This window comes from Semicossyphus pulcher, unplaced genomic scaffold, assembly GCF_022749685.1.
Source record: "Semicossyphus pulcher isolate SPU_LCO1_2020_fin unplaced genomic scaffold, fSemPul1.0.p SCAF_7, whole genome shotgun sequence".
NCBI classification, from domain to species: domain Eukaryota; kingdom Metazoa; phylum Chordata; class Actinopteri; order Labriformes; family Labridae; genus Semicossyphus; species Semicossyphus pulcher.
In genome coordinates, this window is record NW_027211748.1 from 5,225,167 (window position 1) to 5,245,038 (window position 19,872).

Genomic DNA, 19,872 nt, shown 5'->3' on the forward strand with positions numbered 1-19,872 from the left:
AATGTGGCACAAGAATAGAAACCAGTGCTTCTTTCACTATAAAAAAACAGATTGACTTTAAATAGATATACAACAGAATAAAAACGTGTGTACTGATGTGTAGGTATCCTGCAGGCCGAGTGTCCATATACTGATGTATAGGGGCAAATACACCCTCCCCCACCCAAACAGGCCTTCACGCCACACTGAATAAAGGTGTTTCTTAGCTTTCCTGCAGCAACGAGCATCTGTGACACACATTCGTCTGCTAGGAACCACTGGATTAATAAAAAGGACTTATTACATAATATCCTAATGGGGTTTGGTACAACAAGGAAGAGTCTGCAGGCTTTAGTCCTGCTTCAGTTTAATAATGATAATGGACTGGATTTATCTGCGACTGTTTTTCTGTCTGCTGATGAATCACTTTGTAAGTGGATGAACGTGGAAAGCAGCTCGGTCAGAATCGACCCCCCACACACTGGTAAGAGTCACTTCTTATCTGTGAACGCTGAATTCATAAGCAGTCAGGGTTCTGCTGCTGAAGCCTACTTCGTCAGTTTTAGCTCAGATTATTAACATATACAGCAGACAAAGAGCTGCATTATTCAGTCAGGTTTGAGGCTGCACTTGTAATGCTAAAGTGCTAAAGTGAAAGGAAACAAACTGTACCTTATCAGGAGTTCTGTTTCAGGCTCGTGGCTGTGTTCCACTTCTTCTAAGTCAGGATGTTTGATGACGTCTTGAAAGCTGCATTCATTTTTTTTTTTGCAACTATAGGACTGAATTCCACAAAGAACTAACATTTACACACAATGGCCTTTACAAATATGTACATTATTGTCATTATACAGAGCCATTTCACTTTCAGAAAGAGCAAGCTAACCAACCAACTATATGAACGTCTAAGCCACGACCCTAAAACACATGGACGTGCGCTGCCTCACTCTTTGTGCAGGTTGAGTCCAGATGCACAGCAGATTGTTCTCTTTGCCAAACTGTACCAAACTATCTTTTTCTGACACTCTTGTGCAGCTAGCGTGTTAGCTTAAGCTTGTGGAAAACTCATGTGAAATGAGTGCACAAGCAGAGTGGGCGCAGGTAGGTGGGACGGCAGGTATGTACGCAGACAGGCAGGTAAGACCAATCATTGTATTCCATCTGAATGTATGGACTTATTACAGACATGTTACACCCACATATCGCATCTTTCCTTTTTTTTTGCCAGGGCATTTGTGGTTGACTGCTGTCAGAAAATAAAGCGCATTTCAACAAATGTAACACAAATCAATCTCAGAAGATCTCAGTTTTGTTCTCTTTAGCAGCACCTATGGCGATAAACAGTAATTGTGGGAGCACACTTCCCAGATATCCAGTCAGTGCTGCATGTGTGACGTCCACGGTTGGCTCCGGTTGTAACTCTTGATTTTCCCGGCTGACGGTCTCTTTTCTTTTCAGACTGTTTGCTTCATCTGAGCGTCGAGTTTGTTTCTTTTTCTTTAGATTTTCACTTATTGTTGAAGTTGTATCTGTAGTCATCCATCTTTTCTTTGTTTGTTCAGCCATAGTAGATTACTGTTTACTTGCCACACTTGCAGAGACTGGAAAAGCAGCCGCTTAGCTCCGCCTACCCTCTCTGGCAGACCAACTACTGCTGGCTGATGGAAAACGCGTCACTAACTGGGCGCCGCTTGTGACCCAGTCCATAATAATACTATATACTGCAAACGCAAAAGCTTTCATCAGTGGCCCATAGGCTCAATCACCAATGTGTTACCTCATTCGGCGATAGATAGAGACTTAACAGACATTTATTTAAATGAAAATCTTCGAGATTATTACTTTAATATGGAGGCATTGTAAACTGATATAAGAGAGACAAAAGAAAGATGCAAAAACTCACATCCTGTTAACGTCTGCATTTCTGCATAACTTAAATAGTCTCACTTAAACAAAGAACAATCTCTTCCAGCAGCAGGTGTGAAATATTTATGTGGACATTTTGCAGAAAGGAAATGAAACAGCACACATAGAGGAAGTTTTCAGTCAGATTTTATATATCAATATATAGAGATATTCAAAAGTAATCCATTACAGAAAATCAAAAAGTGGAACCAGTTTGGTCGTAACACAGTTCATGTTTGCATGTACAGAGGTTGGCTCATCCCTGCCCGTATCATGAAAAAACACTTGAGGAATGGAGATAGTAAACAAAAAAGGCACAAATAAACTAAAATCCATCATCTCATAAACACCAATGTGGGGAAGCGTTGCAAAAAAGTGAGAGTTATTCAGGAGGGGACACCATGTTTACAAAGAAAAGAAGATGCTAAACGATGCACAGCAAGAAACAACACAAACCACTTTGGTGGAAAAGTCTGATTGGTGACAATCAGGGAATGCAGTGCTCTCCTTTTATACAAATAAATTAATATACCTGTCACACTTTATCTAAAATCTTATGTACAGCTTCTCTTTTACATAATTGTATAATACATTATCAAAAACCTTATGAAAACATATTTACAAATCAATGAATCAAAAAGCACCCTCAAAGCTTCTCCAGTGTCACACACACACACACACACACACACACACACACGCACACACACATACAACACACACGCATATACACACACCTGTATTCTCCCATGCAGTACACAATACAGAAGGCATTCAGAGAGGGTTGTGCAACAAAGAGCATACAAAACAGTTCAAATATGGCTGTGGGATGAACAGTAGCACTCACATGCATAATAATGAACACACACACACACACACACACACACACACACACAAGCACACACACACACACACACACAGACTTTAAGGTCTATAAATGGAGAAACAGCGTTAATGACGGGACTAAACGAGCATGAAACATGTTTACTGATTGGACGATTTGGTCTCAACTTGTTACATCACAGTCAGATTTTAGGTTTCAGTGGTTACATCACATGACGGGTCTTTTTCAGCGCGCAGCCACCAGCTGGGCCCTCCCACGTGGAGCCGTCCAAACTGTCTGCTCGGATATCAGACAGGAGGAGAGCGTGCTGCGGTATCCAGCTTGCTTTGGTGAATGTGTGCGTGCATTCATGTGTGTGTCTCGCCTGGAACAATGAATGGCTGCATTGTCAGTTGGTGGGCAATTATGCATGCTGTTTGTGTTTTCGGAGGGCAAGTGCACATTGTCTCTGTCCTCTGGAGAACAGCAGGAATTTTGCTATCACTGCACCTCATGTGTATTTATGTGTGCATTTGTCTCAGTCAAAAGCAGGTGATCAAATAAAATTCTTAACACTCGAGGGTCAACCACGAAACACCGCAGCCCGACTAAAAGCTGCAGACTATTGCTTTTCTCAAACCATTTAACACCTAAACAAGTCACAGTACAGACGACAGAACTCCTGCGTAACACCTCTCTAACCTCGCTTCCTCTCTGCTCATAGACAACAGAGGTCTAAAATAAAAACCTTCCGGATGCTTCTATTTACTCCTTTCCACTCCGCAGACCTGATGCACTCTCCTAAATCTCCGGGGTTTCGGAGGTCAAATGAAAACATAACCCTTCAAATGAACTGTGTTAAAGCTGCACTCTGAAATGTTAGACAACTGACCCTTAAAGGCTTGTTCCTGCACCGGAGAGAGAGAGAGCACATAATGTGGGCGGTAAACTTTCTGTAAAATCAGTCAGAGAAATCTTACAAAAGAAAAAACATCCAGGAAAATGTTAACCACAAAAAAAACCCACCTCCAGCAATGACATCTATGACATTTGTGATTGACGCTAACATGAATCTGTACAGATTGTCCCATCAACGCAGGTGCTGTCCCAGTTTCAGAGCTCCTCCCTCCCAAACAGCGTCCCCAGAGCTCCACCGTGGCCCGCCAGGAATAACACAAATTAATACATCGAGGACGAAACAGAAGCTCTCGCAGCCCCGTCACTAAATATAAGACACACAGCACACACCTCACTCAGTGATCAATGCAAAAGATTCAAAAGAGGAACCAGTCTGACTCCATCCCCCAGCTCAGGTCAATGTTGGGAACACATTTTAACACATTAACAAATCAGTTCGCAACATGTACCAGAGAAAAAGTAGATCCAGCTGCAGCACAGAAAATGTGTTTTTAAAGAGTTTGTGTAGTTAAATCAGCTGTTTTTCAAATGGAGATTGGCATAGGACATTTGCTGTGAATGGCTGCATGTAACACTCAATGATATGTTCTTCATCCCTTCAGATAAAACTCAGTCCAAGCGACCCCTGACCTCTCTGTGTGTGCGTGTGCCTGAACGGCTGTCTTCACATGGAGTCTGCTCTTGTCAGTCACTTTGCAGTGGAGAGCATCGGCTGCTCCGTGTACCAGTGAGTCCCCGGATCCGGCATGCTGCCCCCCAGCGGCAGGGCGATGAACTGCGGGCAGGTGCCACCTCCCGCTCCTACGACTCCCATGTTGACGCCCTGCGGGTACGGGTGGTGGTGCGCGTGGTGCCCCATGCCATCAGTCCGCCCGATGTGGATCTCGTCCTCCTCGCCCTCGCCGGTCGTCTTGCGGTAGACAGGGTTGTCGAAGTTCATGCTCTTGGTGGAGTTGCGCCGCCAGTTCCGCCACACCAGGTAGACTCCGGCGCACACCAGGCCGAACACCACTGTGGCAACGATAGGAACTGCATGCGTTTAACACACAGCGGCAGGGACACGGGAAGGGGGCAGCGTTAACGAGGCAGAACGAGTCCATGGCATGAAATGAGAGGCACAGAGAGGAGCAGAACAGGCATGCGGGGGACAGAGGGGGCAGGGGGACACAGAGGTTGTGTCTGTGCGTGTGTGTGTGTGGGTGGCTCGGCTAAACATCGGGTCAAAGTCGGGTCACACACCAGCTGACGAATTTGAACTCAGACTCCAAATGAGCTGAGCGAAACGCCATTAGCGGCCTGACTGTGGAGCAAATTAGTTTAAACCGTCCTCAGGGAGCAAAATTTAAACTATCACATTACATCATCCTCAAAAAATGTGTCCTTGAATAAGCAATGTGATTTAATAATGCTTAATAAAATTACTCTAATAAAGCTCCTGTGGTTTATTGGCCTCTTTTTTAACCTCTCCTGTTCTGTCTGGTCACCTTATTAAGTTTATAATGAGAACGGTCCATTTGAACTAATTGGCTGACTCATGTTGTTTCTTGCTGGTGTGGCATTGGCCTGTTTATACAAAGACATTATTATAAAGTATATAATTGTTTAAATGGTATCGTATTTCTCCGCAGGGCAGCTCTATTAGCCACATTAATGGGACACAAATTCTGGGAGGAAAGATGATTTTTTAAATGTAATTTCATCAGTACTTGTAGAGTAGAGTAGTTGCTCTACCAACAAAGCTGACAGTTATTGTGCGATTATTATCTCTTGTATCTTTATGGTTTAATCTCAGCAGCCACACATCACAGTGTGATACTTCTGCAAAACTCATGAGTGGACCCTTATTCTAGCAGCCTTTTCTCTTGGAACGTTAAAAGTGGAAACATCCTGTTTGAAAATACAGTATGTAAGCTATGAAGCCAGGCAGTTCAATTAGCGATGTCGTTAAATAACTCTACACTTTAATAATAAAGGAAAAAATGCTGCTGTAGTTACATTAGCAACTGGGGAGAATTACTTTTCTCCTGAGACATGAAGCTTTAGCCTTGAAGAGCAACATTATGATTAGTGATGTGTGAGTCATGAGTCAATCGTTTGAAACGAACGACTCAGGAGTCACGAGTCCTCATCTCCACTAACTCGTTCACTGACTCACCCCTCCTATCCGCTACAAGCCACTGCAAACTGCGAATTTGAGGCGAGACCACCGTCTAAGCCGAGCCCTGTGAGAAAAACAACCACTTTTGGGCTTGTTTCCACTCAGTACTCACTCCCACAGTCTGGTGCCTGGAGTTCGCTCCCTGCCCCGAGCTGAAGGTCAGTCGGTCGGTCACTACCCACTCTCCCAACTCGGCAGGGCACAAAAAGCACTTTTCACACAATCATGGGAAATTGAGCGTCACGAACCCCTCAAAATGACTCACTTTACTGTCAGGAATTGATCACTCAGAAGGTCTAGAAGAGCTGCACGATTATATCTAATCTCCATTAATGTTAGCGGAGTGCTGAACCGGAAGTTAGCCTGATCGGGCGACAGAAGTCTCTAGTGAGCATGCTCTATGGGCGCTTGGGCCAGTGGGGGGAAACAAGCTCTGGAGAACTGACTCGAGTGACTCAAAAACTCGACTCTTTTTAGTGAGTGACTCATACAAACTCAAGTTAGTAAAAAAGAGTCGAACCTCCCACCTCTACTCATGATTGTAGCCACTGAGCATCATGAATTTAAGCTAGCCAAAGACTGTTTTCAATCATCTGATAGAGCTAACTGTAGCTGCGTAAGCTAGCTAAACAAGTATAATCTGCTAGCTCAAGTGGCTCTTTCAGCTGCAAAAATGAACAGTTACTGCTAAACATAAAAAGCTTGCTTTTGTCTTCGGCTGTCTAAAATCAAGGACACATTTTTTTAAGCTAATAAGAATTTTAAGTGGTATATCCACCGCTGTTGGCAGTGAAGAGCGCATATGTGCAGTGCAACAACAAACGGGTAGCAACCAATGACAGTATAAAGATGGACAACGCGTCTCTCTGTTCTCACTCTACAAAATTGAAGCCAAAATATCCCCCGTGACGGGCGCTGCCATCGTGCACTGTTGACATCATTTGGAGCCAGAGCTGCGCAGTAGTTGGCCACTTCCGCAAAAAAACACACACTTAACTTAGCGAACAAAAAAACCGGCAAAGATCCCGCGCGTCTGCACATTTAACAGCAGAACAGCTTCTTGTGTTGGTCTGAAGCAGACGTTCACAGATATGTAAACTTCAATGACTGTAGAGATTGTTTTTGTTACGTCTCCTCTCACCGTTCCTCCTCTACTCTGCTAATCAGGAACAGATCGGCTGCAGGAGCCGTATTGGTCAACAGAGCTGTCAATCATTCTTTTGACAGCATCAAATAACTAATTAAAAATAATCTTTTCAGAAAAATGAACACTTGGACATAAATCAGCATGATAAGAACTAACTATAATGACAGAAACCATGTTTGAGAAACATGTATTTGACGTGTATTTTGATTTTATAGTTTGACTCATGTCCCATCTGTTAACATGGAGGAGGCGGGCTTTATGAGCTATACTGCAGCCAGTCAGCAGGGGGCGATAGAGAGGATTTGGCTTCACGTATAGGGAGCTGTCATGTCGTCCATCTTTTTATACAGTCTATGGTTGCAACAGATATTAAGAGGGTGGGGCTTACCATGTGCTCATAATACAAAACTATCTGGATGGCTAGATACTAGTGGTAAATGAGAAAATATATGTGGAACTTTAGGTGCATTAACCCTCTCTGTGCTGTAGTATTCTAACCACAGAGAGACAAAAGGACTACCGACAGGTCGATAGCAGAACCCAACACAACAACACAGCGTGGAGTGAATAATGCAGTGTGGCAGCAATGTCAGACGCACAGAGAAAATGAGTTTGGAGAAACCTCAGCGAGAAAGACCTGTGGGCCAGAATTCTCTCATCCTGCCACAGCAGGGTCGGTGTGAACGGACTACAAACAGAGAGGCCGAAGGCTGCAGGGAGACAGCAGCTTTACGCAGCCCTGCAGGCCTTTGGCGTGGACAGACACACACAGACAGGAAGGCTCCGGGTGACTTACCGATGGGGATGACCACCCCCAAAACAGCCACTGTCAGGTTCTCGCCCAGGAGGAAATGCTCGCTTCCAGCTGTGGAGAGAAGGAACGAGAGAGAGGAGTTAGAGTGAGAGGCGAGAAAGACAGCAGAGCGAGAGGGGATAAGGGCTCACAGGATATAAAATGAGTGAGAAACAGAGTGAGAGATAAGCAGGGAGGTGAGGCGGGAGAGCCGGTGGAAGAGAGGGGAGATAAAACAGAGGCAGGGAGCAGGTGGACGATCATGCATGCAGGGCGCTGAGTGTTTTACAGAAAGAGACAGATAGTGAAAAAGAGGTTTGAATGAAAACGAAAGAAGGAGAGGAAAATGATGAGCGTGGCATTTGGCAGAGAGTGACCTTGACACTACCCCTGACCTGCTACTCTTCATTCATCAAGTCATCCTCCAGTGTGACCTCACACTCATTCACACACGACGCGCTCACAAACACACTTATCTATGTACACAGGTGCATGCATGCCCTCGCAGACACACAACGCCCCGCAGACCAGAATTAATGGACGGAAAGGCCACGTTTTCAAGGTAAGATCCATCACTCCTGCTAGAGTCAGCTGTGCGTTGTTGAGGGGGCTTGTAGATCCCTCATTTTAATGTGGTCATTACAGTGAGGGTAAGGCTGTTAGCTACATTATGAGGGCGAGGAGGGCTGTAGGATGTGGTGCTTTGCAGGAGATGAGGACCCTCAGGTGAAAGTGTCCCTTTATTAGAGACCAATGTCTCACTTCTGAATGGGCCAATCGGCCCCTTTCAAAACACTACAGGAGACCCCGGGTTCAAAGGAAACATCTTTAAATAGTGAGCGTAAGAGTCACTGGACAAAAGCCACCTGTGTCTGAAACGATCCAATGGTGGACAAGTGTGTGGATCTGTCTCATATCGATAATGTTTACACAAAAAGATACAGGGAGATCTAAATTGTCACAGATGCCTTACATTACTTTATAATGACTATATCATAGAGATTGCAGATCTGGTAAATTGCATCACCGGATTTCCAGGCTGCATATAGTGAGAGACACAAAGATCCACTCTTATATTTTCACTAATCTGCAGCACAGACTGAGCAGGACCATATCTAACAAGATCTAGGATATGACAGATATGTATGCAAAGTGAAAGCTTGTTTAGTGAATTGTAACAGATGCTGATGTAACGTGGTTTGTTTGTAACCTCATGCAAGAATGCAAAGTTAGGTAGAGGCTCCTTTCCGATGTAACAGACCTGCAAACCCTCCCCTAAACAGCATAATAAGCCCTTTTTACACTGCAGTTCCGCCACAGCATGTCGCCTTTGTCATTTTACATTGGACCAAGCCACGTCGACGTAAGGCCGCCCCAGCGTGCGTGAGGTGTAGACAAACGACACGTGCTTCACACACACACACACAGCTCTGTTCTGCCCTGCTGGCTCCGCTGTATACACTGACACCGCTTTGCCTCTGTTGAGCCTCTGTTTCTACCTCTGATGCGGCCTGAGACGCAACGACTTCGCCCTACCATTCTCCCAATGTGCTTTTTATATAGAAGAAGAAACATACCCGAGGTGTAATAATCCCGCCTTGAACTGGCGGTGTAAAAGGGGCCAAAGAGACAAAAACATGCACTTAAAATATAAAAACATCAGAAACAGATGTTTAGTGGATTCAATGTTAGGATATTTTATGTTTCTTTCACAGGTTAGTATCTGGTTTTGTCAGTTTACAGAGATATCTCAAAATACAAGCATCCTTTGCCCCCGCTATCTGCTCCGTCTCAAGGTCCAATTCACAAAGCACATTGCACTAATGATATTATGAACAGGTGTTTTACTAGTTTCACTGTCTGTAACGCAGCTGCATTCCTTGACCGAGCAAACAATAGCAGCTTGTCCAGATATAATAATCCCTGTCCTGCGTAACGGCTCCAGACTGTCTCCAGGTATCTGCCCTGCATGTCTGCATAAAGATTCATATGCACAAACAGCACTGGAGCACAGAGAAACTGTGGGCAGTTTGGGGTGCATTTAACCCTTTCATGTGCTTTGAGAAACAGATGGTGTCTTTTTTTTTAATTTGTAAGGGTTAAGCGGTCGCAAAAGTTTTGTGAATTTGGCCTTTCGTGTAATCTTGCAGATATTGCCTGCATCTTTGACGAATACAAACGTATCGTACAAACTTAGAGCTGCAAAAAGTATTTGTAGAAGCATTTTCAGTGTCTTCACACACAGGCAGAAAAGATAAACAAGATGTTGGATCCACAGTCCACTCACAGTGTTGAGAGACGCTGCTGTCCCCGGCAGGCGTGGTGGACACCACCATGGCGGTGGCGGTGGAGTGGGAGCCCAGAGCCTTTGACGCTTGTGACGACAGAGGCTTCAGGGTGGAGAGGGGTGTGAGGAGATCGGGGGCACCAGAGGGAGCTGTGGTCAGGTGGGGGGTGGCGTCTGCCTGTGATACTGCCCCTGAGGGAGGCGGGAAGTCTTCGGTCACAGTAGAGCTGGTGTCAGTAGGAGGGGAGGACGTTGGTGTCGTGTCGTTTCTTGGTGCTCCTGGAAGAAGAGAAGAGGACCGTAGAATGCTTCAGACAAACAGCGTTATAGTAGATGTGTTGAAGCACCTCGAAGAGCAGCTTTTCAAATCTGTTTTTCTCTGTAACCTTGAAGTAGTAGTTTGAGATTTTGGTGAAATATACAGTTTAGGTGAGGAGATTAATATCACTCTCTACAGTCTGTCTGTTACAGCCAGGAGACGGTTAGCTTAGCTTAGCATGACTAAAAACAGGGGAAAACAGCTTTAAACAATTTAGATATTACTAATGTCACCTCTTGGAGAGTCCTTAATAATGGGAAATTAAACTGAACAAGGGTCTGAACAATCAGCTGTCAGCGCCCTGACCATTATGATAACACATGCAGTAATAATCTATGATCTGTACAAACGAAGCAGTGATTCCACCGTGTTGTGTTTGATTGTGTAACATTACACAGCGGTGGTCCACGTTCTTGTATTCAATGCATGTATGTGTCGCTTAGCAACAATCTTTATAATTAGAGGTTGGATAACGATGTTGCTGGAGGGAAGCATAATTAATAATTTATAACAAATTACTACCTAATATAAATAAAATATCGATTGTTGTTTTCACATTTTCTTACTGTCCTCTGCCTCTGTGATAAAATAATTTACAGTTATTTACAGAAGAGAGTTTTAGGCAGGAACGAGCATCTGAAACTACAGCTAAATGTTTTGTTACTTTCACTGAGCTGGTTATAAGAAAATACACGATTAGCAAGTTATATATTTAAAAGCACATTTTGTAAGATTCATCTGCTTTGTTCTCTTCATTTCAGCATTACATTATCTCTGTTTGTAACTGGGCAGAAAAGGTCTTTATCATAAAAGGTATATCATTATTAGTGCTGTCAGGCAAACAAATTAATCTAATTAATTACAGGCTTTGTAATTAATCAATCGCAGATAACAATGATGTTGAAGCACCTCATCGCATGTAGACTTACTAAGTCTGGATTACCCGGAATCTAGATGGTTATATCTCTCTTCTACACTTTAGTCGTACTCTTTTCCTCACCTTATGAAGTTTTAGTTCACAAACTACTTTAATCGGATCACTTTGCTTCCCTTCAGTCCCCCCAGCACACCTGCACCTCTGCTCTCTGCACAGCTGCTGACCCCGCCCCCTCTTTCTGTCTGTCTCTCCGTGTGCTGTTGACTGTCTTCATCAGCAGTGTGTTTTATTAAGTTCAATGTTTTCTGTCACTATTCAGTTCTCACAGCACCTGAGCTGCGTGTGTGCACGAGGGACGTTATTAATGATGTAGCGATTCAAAGGATCGATCGTTACCGAAAGACACCGGCACCTTTTATACGCTTTAAAACAGCGACAGAGTTTATTTTAAAAGGAAAAGTCCGCTGCTCAATCAATATACCAGAGGACATCTGTGTGTGTGTGTGTGTGTGTGTGTGTGTAGACTCTACTAGTGACAGGTAGGCTAGGGGACAGGTGGAGAGCGAGAGCAGATTGTCCACTTATTGATCGATCTCAGATAATAATAATACATTCAATGCCAGGTAGCGTTGTGTCGCGTGTCTCCGTCATGTTTTCAAAGCTGCTGAATACGGTTGTATGAATAGTAACGTATGAGGTCAGGGGATAGAACAGAGTGCGATTAATCTAATAAAGTAAAAGTCATTTTTTCTGGAATTAATGAATCAAATTTACACGTTACTGTGACAGCCCTAATTAATATAACTATATTATTTTTATGACACTATCTTCATTAGGATAGTAAACATTTATCAGCTCGGGCTCAAAAGTCTCCACAATTGTTTAATCGTGAAGGCAACTGCCCAAAATCCTCCCGTATAAAGGATGTATTAGAAAAAAAACAGCCAGGGGATCACCATTAGGATTGCTCCTCTGGGCACCATGCACACCTGACAGTCAATATGTCACGTTGGATCAAACTGGTAGATCGACAGATGGACATCAGTTGAGCGGTTGACTGATGAATTACAGATGAGGTCTGAGCTGTGCATTTATTAAAACATGAACAAGATAAGTCCTCTCTTAAATCAATCTCATCACCCACAGACATCTCATGAGGATTAATATTCCTAAGACTAAGGGTGCCTTAACAAATGACAGCTTTGGTCCGGACTTTTGGACTTAACTCGGAAAGACCGGTTGGTTTGGACAGGTGAGAATTAGGGCTGGCTTTAAAAAATCAATTTTCCCGATTCGAATCATTCTCATTTGAATGACCCAATATCGATTAATAAATGCTGAGATCGATCTTTAAAAACGTGTAAAAACGTATCTGATCACTCATATTTCTGAGCGCTCCTGAACGCAGCACGACTCAGCGCATTCACTCAAAACACGGCAGTGAGGGAGACATGCCCAGACTTGTTTACTGCACCTACTACGGAGACATCAGTGATCACTGATGGACTCTTTTTATCGTGTGCGTCCATGAATATGTAAGTTAGTTTTGCACTGATGTTTATGTTACTCTCTGTTAGCGTCGGCTTTAGCTGCAGGTGTGTTTTCGGCAGGTTGTTATACAGTATGCCTTTCCCCATAACTCTAGTCTCATGTGGTTTTGTTGTATGCGCTATGAGATCTCTCGCAAGCTGAACCCCAGTTCGTTTAATCAAAACCATGATTCAAATGTACAGACTGAAAATCTGAAACTGGACAAAAATCTCATCAGCTGTCTAATTCATTGTTAATATTGTGTTGACTGCTGTGTGTTGGTCATGTAAAAAGTACATGATGTAACTTCTTTGGGGTCAATTCTTACTGTAAACATTAAACATTGTGATAATGCACCAGGTTAGAGGAGCATTGATATTAAAACTGGTTACTCTCAGGTTAGAGCATAATCAGAATTAAAGCAGGCCCTAATACAGGAAGCAAACCATAACACTGTGCATTATGGGTTGTTAACAGATGTTGACACTTGCAGAGACAGACACGCAGCCAGGCAGCAAGATGAGTAGAGGACAGACGTGGGGGAGCGATGAGGAAATAGAAATATGGGCTGAACAAACAATTTGTTTGTGGAAACACCAAGAGCACGGAGGTCTTCAAAGTGTTCAGTGACAAACTAAAGGAGCTGATCGATCTGTGGAACGATCTCGATTAAAGTAAAAAAAACTCTTAAACAAAACATTAAAGTCCTCGATCTTGTCAAGTGTGTTTGAGGAGTATGCTCTCTTTGTTTACTTCCCACGTGGAATTTCTGACCAATCAGAGAGCAGTTTCCTCATGCATCAAAACTTTTGGTCCGCTGGTAACAAACCAAACTCAAGAAAATGCAACACTGTAACAATTTCATCTTTGATTCGGATCAAACAAACAGACTTGAGAGGTGTGAAAGCACCCTAATGTTCATGGTCACCAACAAGTAGCATTCAGCAGTAACTCTGTGACGAAGCCTCGGGAGATTCATGAGATCTCATCAGAGGAGGCCAAGCTTGAAGTTTCCTCTTTGATGACCGTCAGCAAAAAAAAAGAGCTTCTTTAAGTGTATCAGATTATCTTCACAGGAATCACCGTGGCGCTCTGCCAGACAAATCCCTTAAGGTGCTATTGATCACTGAATACTCTCAATGAACACGCTCACCTGGCACGCAGCCCCTCATATCCGGGCCCAGGTCCTGTCCGTCGGGGCAGGCGCAGGTGTATTTGGGCGAGTGTTCAGTAATCTGTGGAGCCTTCAGACACAAGTACTCGCAGCCTCCGTTGGCCACGCTGCCCAGATTACAGCTGTCAGGGCCTGGAGACAGTGACGGAGAGAGAGAGGGGGACACGGAGAATTACACAGAGATGGTTTTATAAATGAGATTATCACTTATTCAACATGAGGAGCAGCAGAGAGTCAGAGACAAGCTGTTGAAGAGCACTGTTGAATTCAGCAGAGACATTCACCATGTGTAAACTAAATCTAAAGGAACACAAAGAACAACATCTGCTAACATACAGAAACCTGCTGTCAATACCAACTGTGCTGCTGTGCCACATACAACTCCACTGTGATCACGCAGAAGTCTTCTTTAGATACAAACTAGCGAAGACAGGTGATGAAACACAGTGAAAGATGCACAAAGAGACAGATATTTCTGGAAACGGACACACAACAAAGGAAACACCGGCATCACATTCATGATTGAGAGCAAAGTGGATCGTCCTGTTGAAAGGAAACCAGCCTGGAGGCAGAGTTTATGACAGATGTGTGAATGTACTGCTGCTCCCGATGCTTTGATCACTCCACCGCAGTCACACGTCTCACCATCACTTATTCATGTGCTGCTCTGACATCGACCCACAGTGGAAAGAGTGGTCACAAAGATGCGTCGTACAATCATAGAGAGGGGAGGAAAGAGAACACGCAGACACTAATGTAAAGACACACACACACACACACACCTTGTGGCTGTCGGAGCTGGTGGAAGACCACGATGTCGTGGGGGTCGTTGAGGTTTTCGGCCAGCGTCTGGACGTCCTGACCCGTCAGTCTGTTGGCCATGAAGACCGCGGCACTGTCTCTGTCCGTCCAGTAGATGCGATCCTGAAACACAACGAGGATCACTGTCTGAATACAGGAACGCACAGGACCAGTTAGTCAGGGTTGTGTTGAGCTCTAACTAAAGTGCACTTTTTAGCCTAATTTCAACAGCTCGGATGGTGAGCTCTGAAGGACATAAAAGCTGTCATAACAACTTAAATCCCATATCTACATACACCATTTAAAAAGGTGGTCAAGGCTTCTGGGACGGGGCTACGTCCATTGTTTTAATTAGCATTTAAATAACATGCTTATTTGGCTGAAAGTTCTTAAGAACTAGTTAATTAATTGCCATTACATTTGGTACATTTGGACTTTTTTGTTCTCCAAAGGACGAATCCTACAGACTCCCTCCACTTCCTCAACATCCACATAGACATCTTGTACCTCCATGTGGTGGACGTTTGTGGTTTCATGTGAAAGGTCCAAACAACTATTTGTTGGATTGCGATACAATTTGAACTGATAACGTTGTTATAAAGTCTGCAACCCCGCAAGATGAGATTTGTTTTGATTAAGAGGAAGGTGCACATTGCTCTCAAACACAATTGTACATAATAATTGTTAAATATGTGTGAATTAATCTTCCTGATTCTTATTTTATTTTCTGTTTGAACTTCTGATAAAATGGGGTGTTTTCATTATTTATTCCTTTAAAATGGCCGCTTGTGCTTTGAGTTCAGTATTTTTCCTTTGTTCAGTTATGCTTGAGTGTAATCAACTCCTGGAGAGGTGAGATTAAGTTCACCTGTGGTCAAGATGGCACTGATTACAGAGCTCACCTGTGATTGGCCTAAAAGCTAGATATAAAAGATATAAAAGGTGTGAAATCAACTGTTGGATTGATGTGTGTCAGTTTGGAGGTGAGGGCTGTGAGGAGAGCCGGTGTTTTCTGTTTGGTAAATGGACTGTACCTATAAAGCGCTTTTTCTAGACCACTCAAAGCTGCTTTTACACTACATGTCACATTCACCCATTCACACACACATTCACACACTGATGGCAGAGGCAGCTACGTAAAGTGCCCAACTGTCAATCAGATATCACATTCAATTTGGGGTTCAGTGTCTTGCCCGAGGACGCTTCGACTGACGCCTGAGGGTGCTGGGGATCGAACCTCCGACCTTCAGATTGAAAGACAACCGACTCTACCACTGAGCCACAGCCGCTCCAGCTGTTTGAATAACCTCTATTTCTTTTGTCTCTACAGAGGACACTTAATGATGATGATTAATAATGATTTTTTTTGCTTGTCTGGATGGCCTGAATAAATCTACACCTCAACTGGTAAATCGTCAACCTGGTTTTGAATCCTTTTTTTGGTCTCACTCACACTGCCTTTCATCCAGAAGCGTAACAAACGTGAATTGTAGTAACAAGGATCCCCTTAACTTTCAAGTCACACCATTGTCTAGTAAATTTGAAATGTACACAACAGTTTGGTTTATGAATGAATACAGCTTGAATAAAGCTTGAGTTGTAGTTAGCAAGTGGCGCAGAGAGCTATTGTCATTGTGAGCATTTTAGCTACTGATGCTAGGGCGGTTACAATACTGAACTGCGGTGAAATGCCACTTTGCGGTTAGGCGGTTAACCCCCGACCCAACCCGCCAATTGTGTACTGAGAAGCAAGTTGGAAATACCGAGGCTTTCTTTAAGAAGGCTGGCTGGACAAAGCCTCAAGCAGCGCTAACATGCCTATGGACTCATTGACTCTTCATTCATGTAGTTGTGTGTGATTTGATGTTCTCGTCCTCCTGATGTCGAATAAACTCAACTTAAACTAAAAAAAGAACAGATTTTATAGCATTTTACAGCTCTGAGTGCAAAGCAAAATGCATGTCAGTGTTGATACTCTGAGAGCCAATCATTGCAAGAATCTGAAAGCAACTGTCCATATGCTGTGTTTATGTCTGGGTGAGAGATAATGTGTGATTGAAACAGAGGGGGAAATAAAACATTAGCACGGACAACTGCAGAGAAAGAAATACAGAAAGAGGAAAACAGCAGAGAGAGCAGAGGCATTCGATTCATGCTGCGGGAGCATAAACAGCGTTAACAGCTGTAAACGCCCGGCTCAGCGTACTCGCTCACAAGTCTAATTTATTTGAGGGAAAACAATGGAGAGAAAATTAGCGCGAGTGAAATAGCGACTGATAAATATTTTCTGTCAGACAGAGTCTCATTCATTATCTTTTGTGGAGGAGAAAGTGTGTTAATTTGGCTTTTGCTGCAAATAATGTGAGTGGATGAATGCGTCACTGAAATGAATATGCAGACGTGGTTTATTCAACAGGAGCAGCAGGGCAACAACAGGCGTGACATAAAGAGACAGTGACACCTCGTTGTGTAAAGGAAGTTTGATAGGTTTTTAATGGTGTATGATTAAAAGACATCCTGTTTAGATGAAAATACTGACAGGAGGATTTTAATTGATTTCTTTTGCCTTCTTCTCTCCCTCAGCACTTTAAAAAGAGTTATAAACTGCAGCTGACATTTTCTGCGGTTGCCTTAGAAACTACAGACTAATCTCCAACACGAGCCTGAGTGAGCGTGTGCGTGTTTGTTTTGAGTCAGTCAGTGAGTCAGAAAGAGATGGTAATGTGATGTACACTACAACACGCTCCGCTCAATAACACGGAGCAGGTGAGCGCTGAACATCCCGAACAGGAAGGTCACCTTGTAGTCACAACAGGGCAGAGAGCAGAGGAGCCTCGATCGATTGTGTTTTACACCAGAGGGGATTTATCATCGTTTCTGTGAGGTTCACTACAGCGCTGCCTGCAGGGTCGGCTAACAGCACAGGACAGCAGATAAAAAAGTATCAAGGTCCTGCTTTGGAGGCTTAAATATATCAGCTTTTCATTTTTAACTGTGAGAAAAATCAGAAATATGTGTGATAAATTTCTTTCATAGAAATAAGAGAGGGAGAAGTTTAGTTCGGTTTGAATGTAACAACAATCCACTCATTACTGGACTGTACAAGTGAAGTATTCTTCTTTACTTGTAGTGCAAAGTTTGGGGTACTTCACTGTAGCACAGTGTTTAGCACTGACTGTAGGCTTACCTGTGGCAGCAACAGCAGCTGGGTGATATATCGCAAACAATACATGACCCTATTTTAATAAGGTTGTATCATATTTCACCCACGGTATTAACCCCAAGGGACGCTGGTTTAGCTCTGTTTGGTAGAGCAGGTGCCCCATATACAGAGGCAAAGGCCTTGCTGTATCAGATGCTGGTTCGACTCCCACCTCAGCCATTTGGTGCATGCCATCCTCTCTCTCTCTCTTCCCCACATTTCCTCTCATATATTCACTGCTCCATCAATAAAGATGAAGGCCAAAAAACAACCTTAAAGTTGTAATCTCAAAGATCACAGTTTCGTTCTCTTTGGCGGCACCTCTGGTGATAAACGGTAATTACGGGAGCACACTTCCCAGATATCCAGACAGTGTTGCATGTGTGACATCCACGGTTGGCTCCGGTTGTAACTCTTGATTTTCCTGGCTGACGGTCACTTTCCTTTTTAGACTGTTTGCTTCATCTGAGCGTCGAGTTTGTTTCTTTTTCTTTGGATTTTCACTTATTTTTGAAGTTGTATCTGTAGTCATCCATCTTTTCTTTGTTTGTTCAGCCATAGTAGATTACTGTTTACTCACAACACTTGCAGAGAGCGGAAAAGCAGCCGCTTAGCTCCGCCTACCCTCTCTGGCAGACCAACCACTGCTGGCTGATGGAAAACGCGTCACTAACTGGGCGTCGCTTGGTTTTTTTCCGCAAATGTTGCCGCAGACAGCCAGTCTGTAATACTGCAAAGCTAAAGGCTTTCATCAGTGGGCCATAGGCTCAATCACCATTGTTTTACCTCATTAAGCGATAGATAGTGACTTAACAGACATTTATTCAAATGAAACATCTTCCAGATTATCACTTTTACAAAATTAAAAAAAGAAAATCAACCTTATCATAACCCTTTTTTCCCCACAAACATAAACCTCTGCTGTAACTGCACACAGCGGCCCGCCTCCTTCTGCTTTCTCTCCCTTTATGTTTCTGCTGTGTTGACATCAATGAGCTGTACATGTTACAAAGTCGCCCAAATAACACAACTGGCACTCAAACCAACGTGGCACTGAATGACATCGGCTGCACTTAAAAGGTTTTAGGAGACGTCGCACCTCAATCAATGCACTTACAGGACGGACGTACTAGAAGTCGTCTCTCTCTTTCTATAAGTGTGTGTGTTTCTGTGACGAGCATGTGTGCAGACGCTGCTCACCACAGGTACATGAAGAGTAGAGTGTGGATGACGATCTTGTGCAGATAAAAAAAGGAAGTGGTTGCCAAAAACTTGGGCGGCTGTTAATATACAGAAAGCATAATAACAATATAACACATTTACTCTGTGTGGGAAAAGTAGTTTTATTCTATCCTACTCTATACTTTTACTCTACTGCATTTGAGAGTGAAATATTGTACTCATTTACTCCACTACAATAGTTCTTACTCATATAAGATGGAATGAATATCTATAGGATGAACTGGATCTAAATTAGTTTACATTAGCGTTATCTCTATTTACAGATTCTACATAGTCGAATCTGTAGGCAGGGAAGTGGATTTCCAGGGAGGCAAGTGTTCTGGTTTCCGTTTGAACTATGCTTGTAGTCTGATTAATATTGACCAATCACGTATCAGCAGGCTGCGGCATATGAAGGAAGAACAGTCCATGTGGAGAGCAAAAGCAGGCGGAAAGTTATCCGCATAATGCCATCACGGCTCCCATCAGCGTGATCTGACGATGGCTTCTTATTAATCTCTATAAACAGACATCTGCATGCTAACAGCTAACAATCCGTTCTAGATCTAAAATTTAACTTGAGATGAAATCCCTTGACACTGTGTCACGAAAGACGTTCATCGTTCAGATTTCCCTGCATCACATCGACCCGACCTCCCTTCAACAAACCAGCATTTTAAAAGTTTTCTTCTGTTCTGCATGATGATGTTGAAATTTAGGCAAAGGTAAGATGCGTTAATA

General features: G+C 43.4%; 1 protein-coding gene across 2 annotated transcripts in view; it reads right to left on the reverse strand.

Moving 5' to 3' along the window:
• Window positions 1-2,020: 2,020 nt before the first annotated feature.
• Window positions 2,021-19,872, reverse strand: part of LOC138611329 (low-density lipoprotein receptor-related protein 8-like) — a 121,070-nt gene continuing 103,218 nt past the window's right edge. The window contains exons 14-18 of one of the 2 annotated variants that reach the window (XM_069684375.1): window positions 14,690-14,831; window positions 13,887-14,039; window positions 10,008-10,286; window positions 7,724-7,792; window positions 2,021-4,633 (exon numbers count right to left, since the gene is read on the reverse strand). In XM_069684375.1, the coding sequence (XP_069540476.1) occupies window positions 4,311-4,633; window positions 7,724-7,792; window positions 10,008-10,286; window positions 13,887-14,039; window positions 14,690-14,831 (966 nt within the window). In that variant the 3' untranslated portion in view covers window positions 2,021-4,310. Of the gene's footprint in view, window positions 4,652-7,723; window positions 7,793-10,007; window positions 10,287-13,886; window positions 14,040-14,689; window positions 14,832-19,872 lie in introns of both variants that reach the window. The other variant, XM_069684374.1, reaches the window with a different exon arrangement.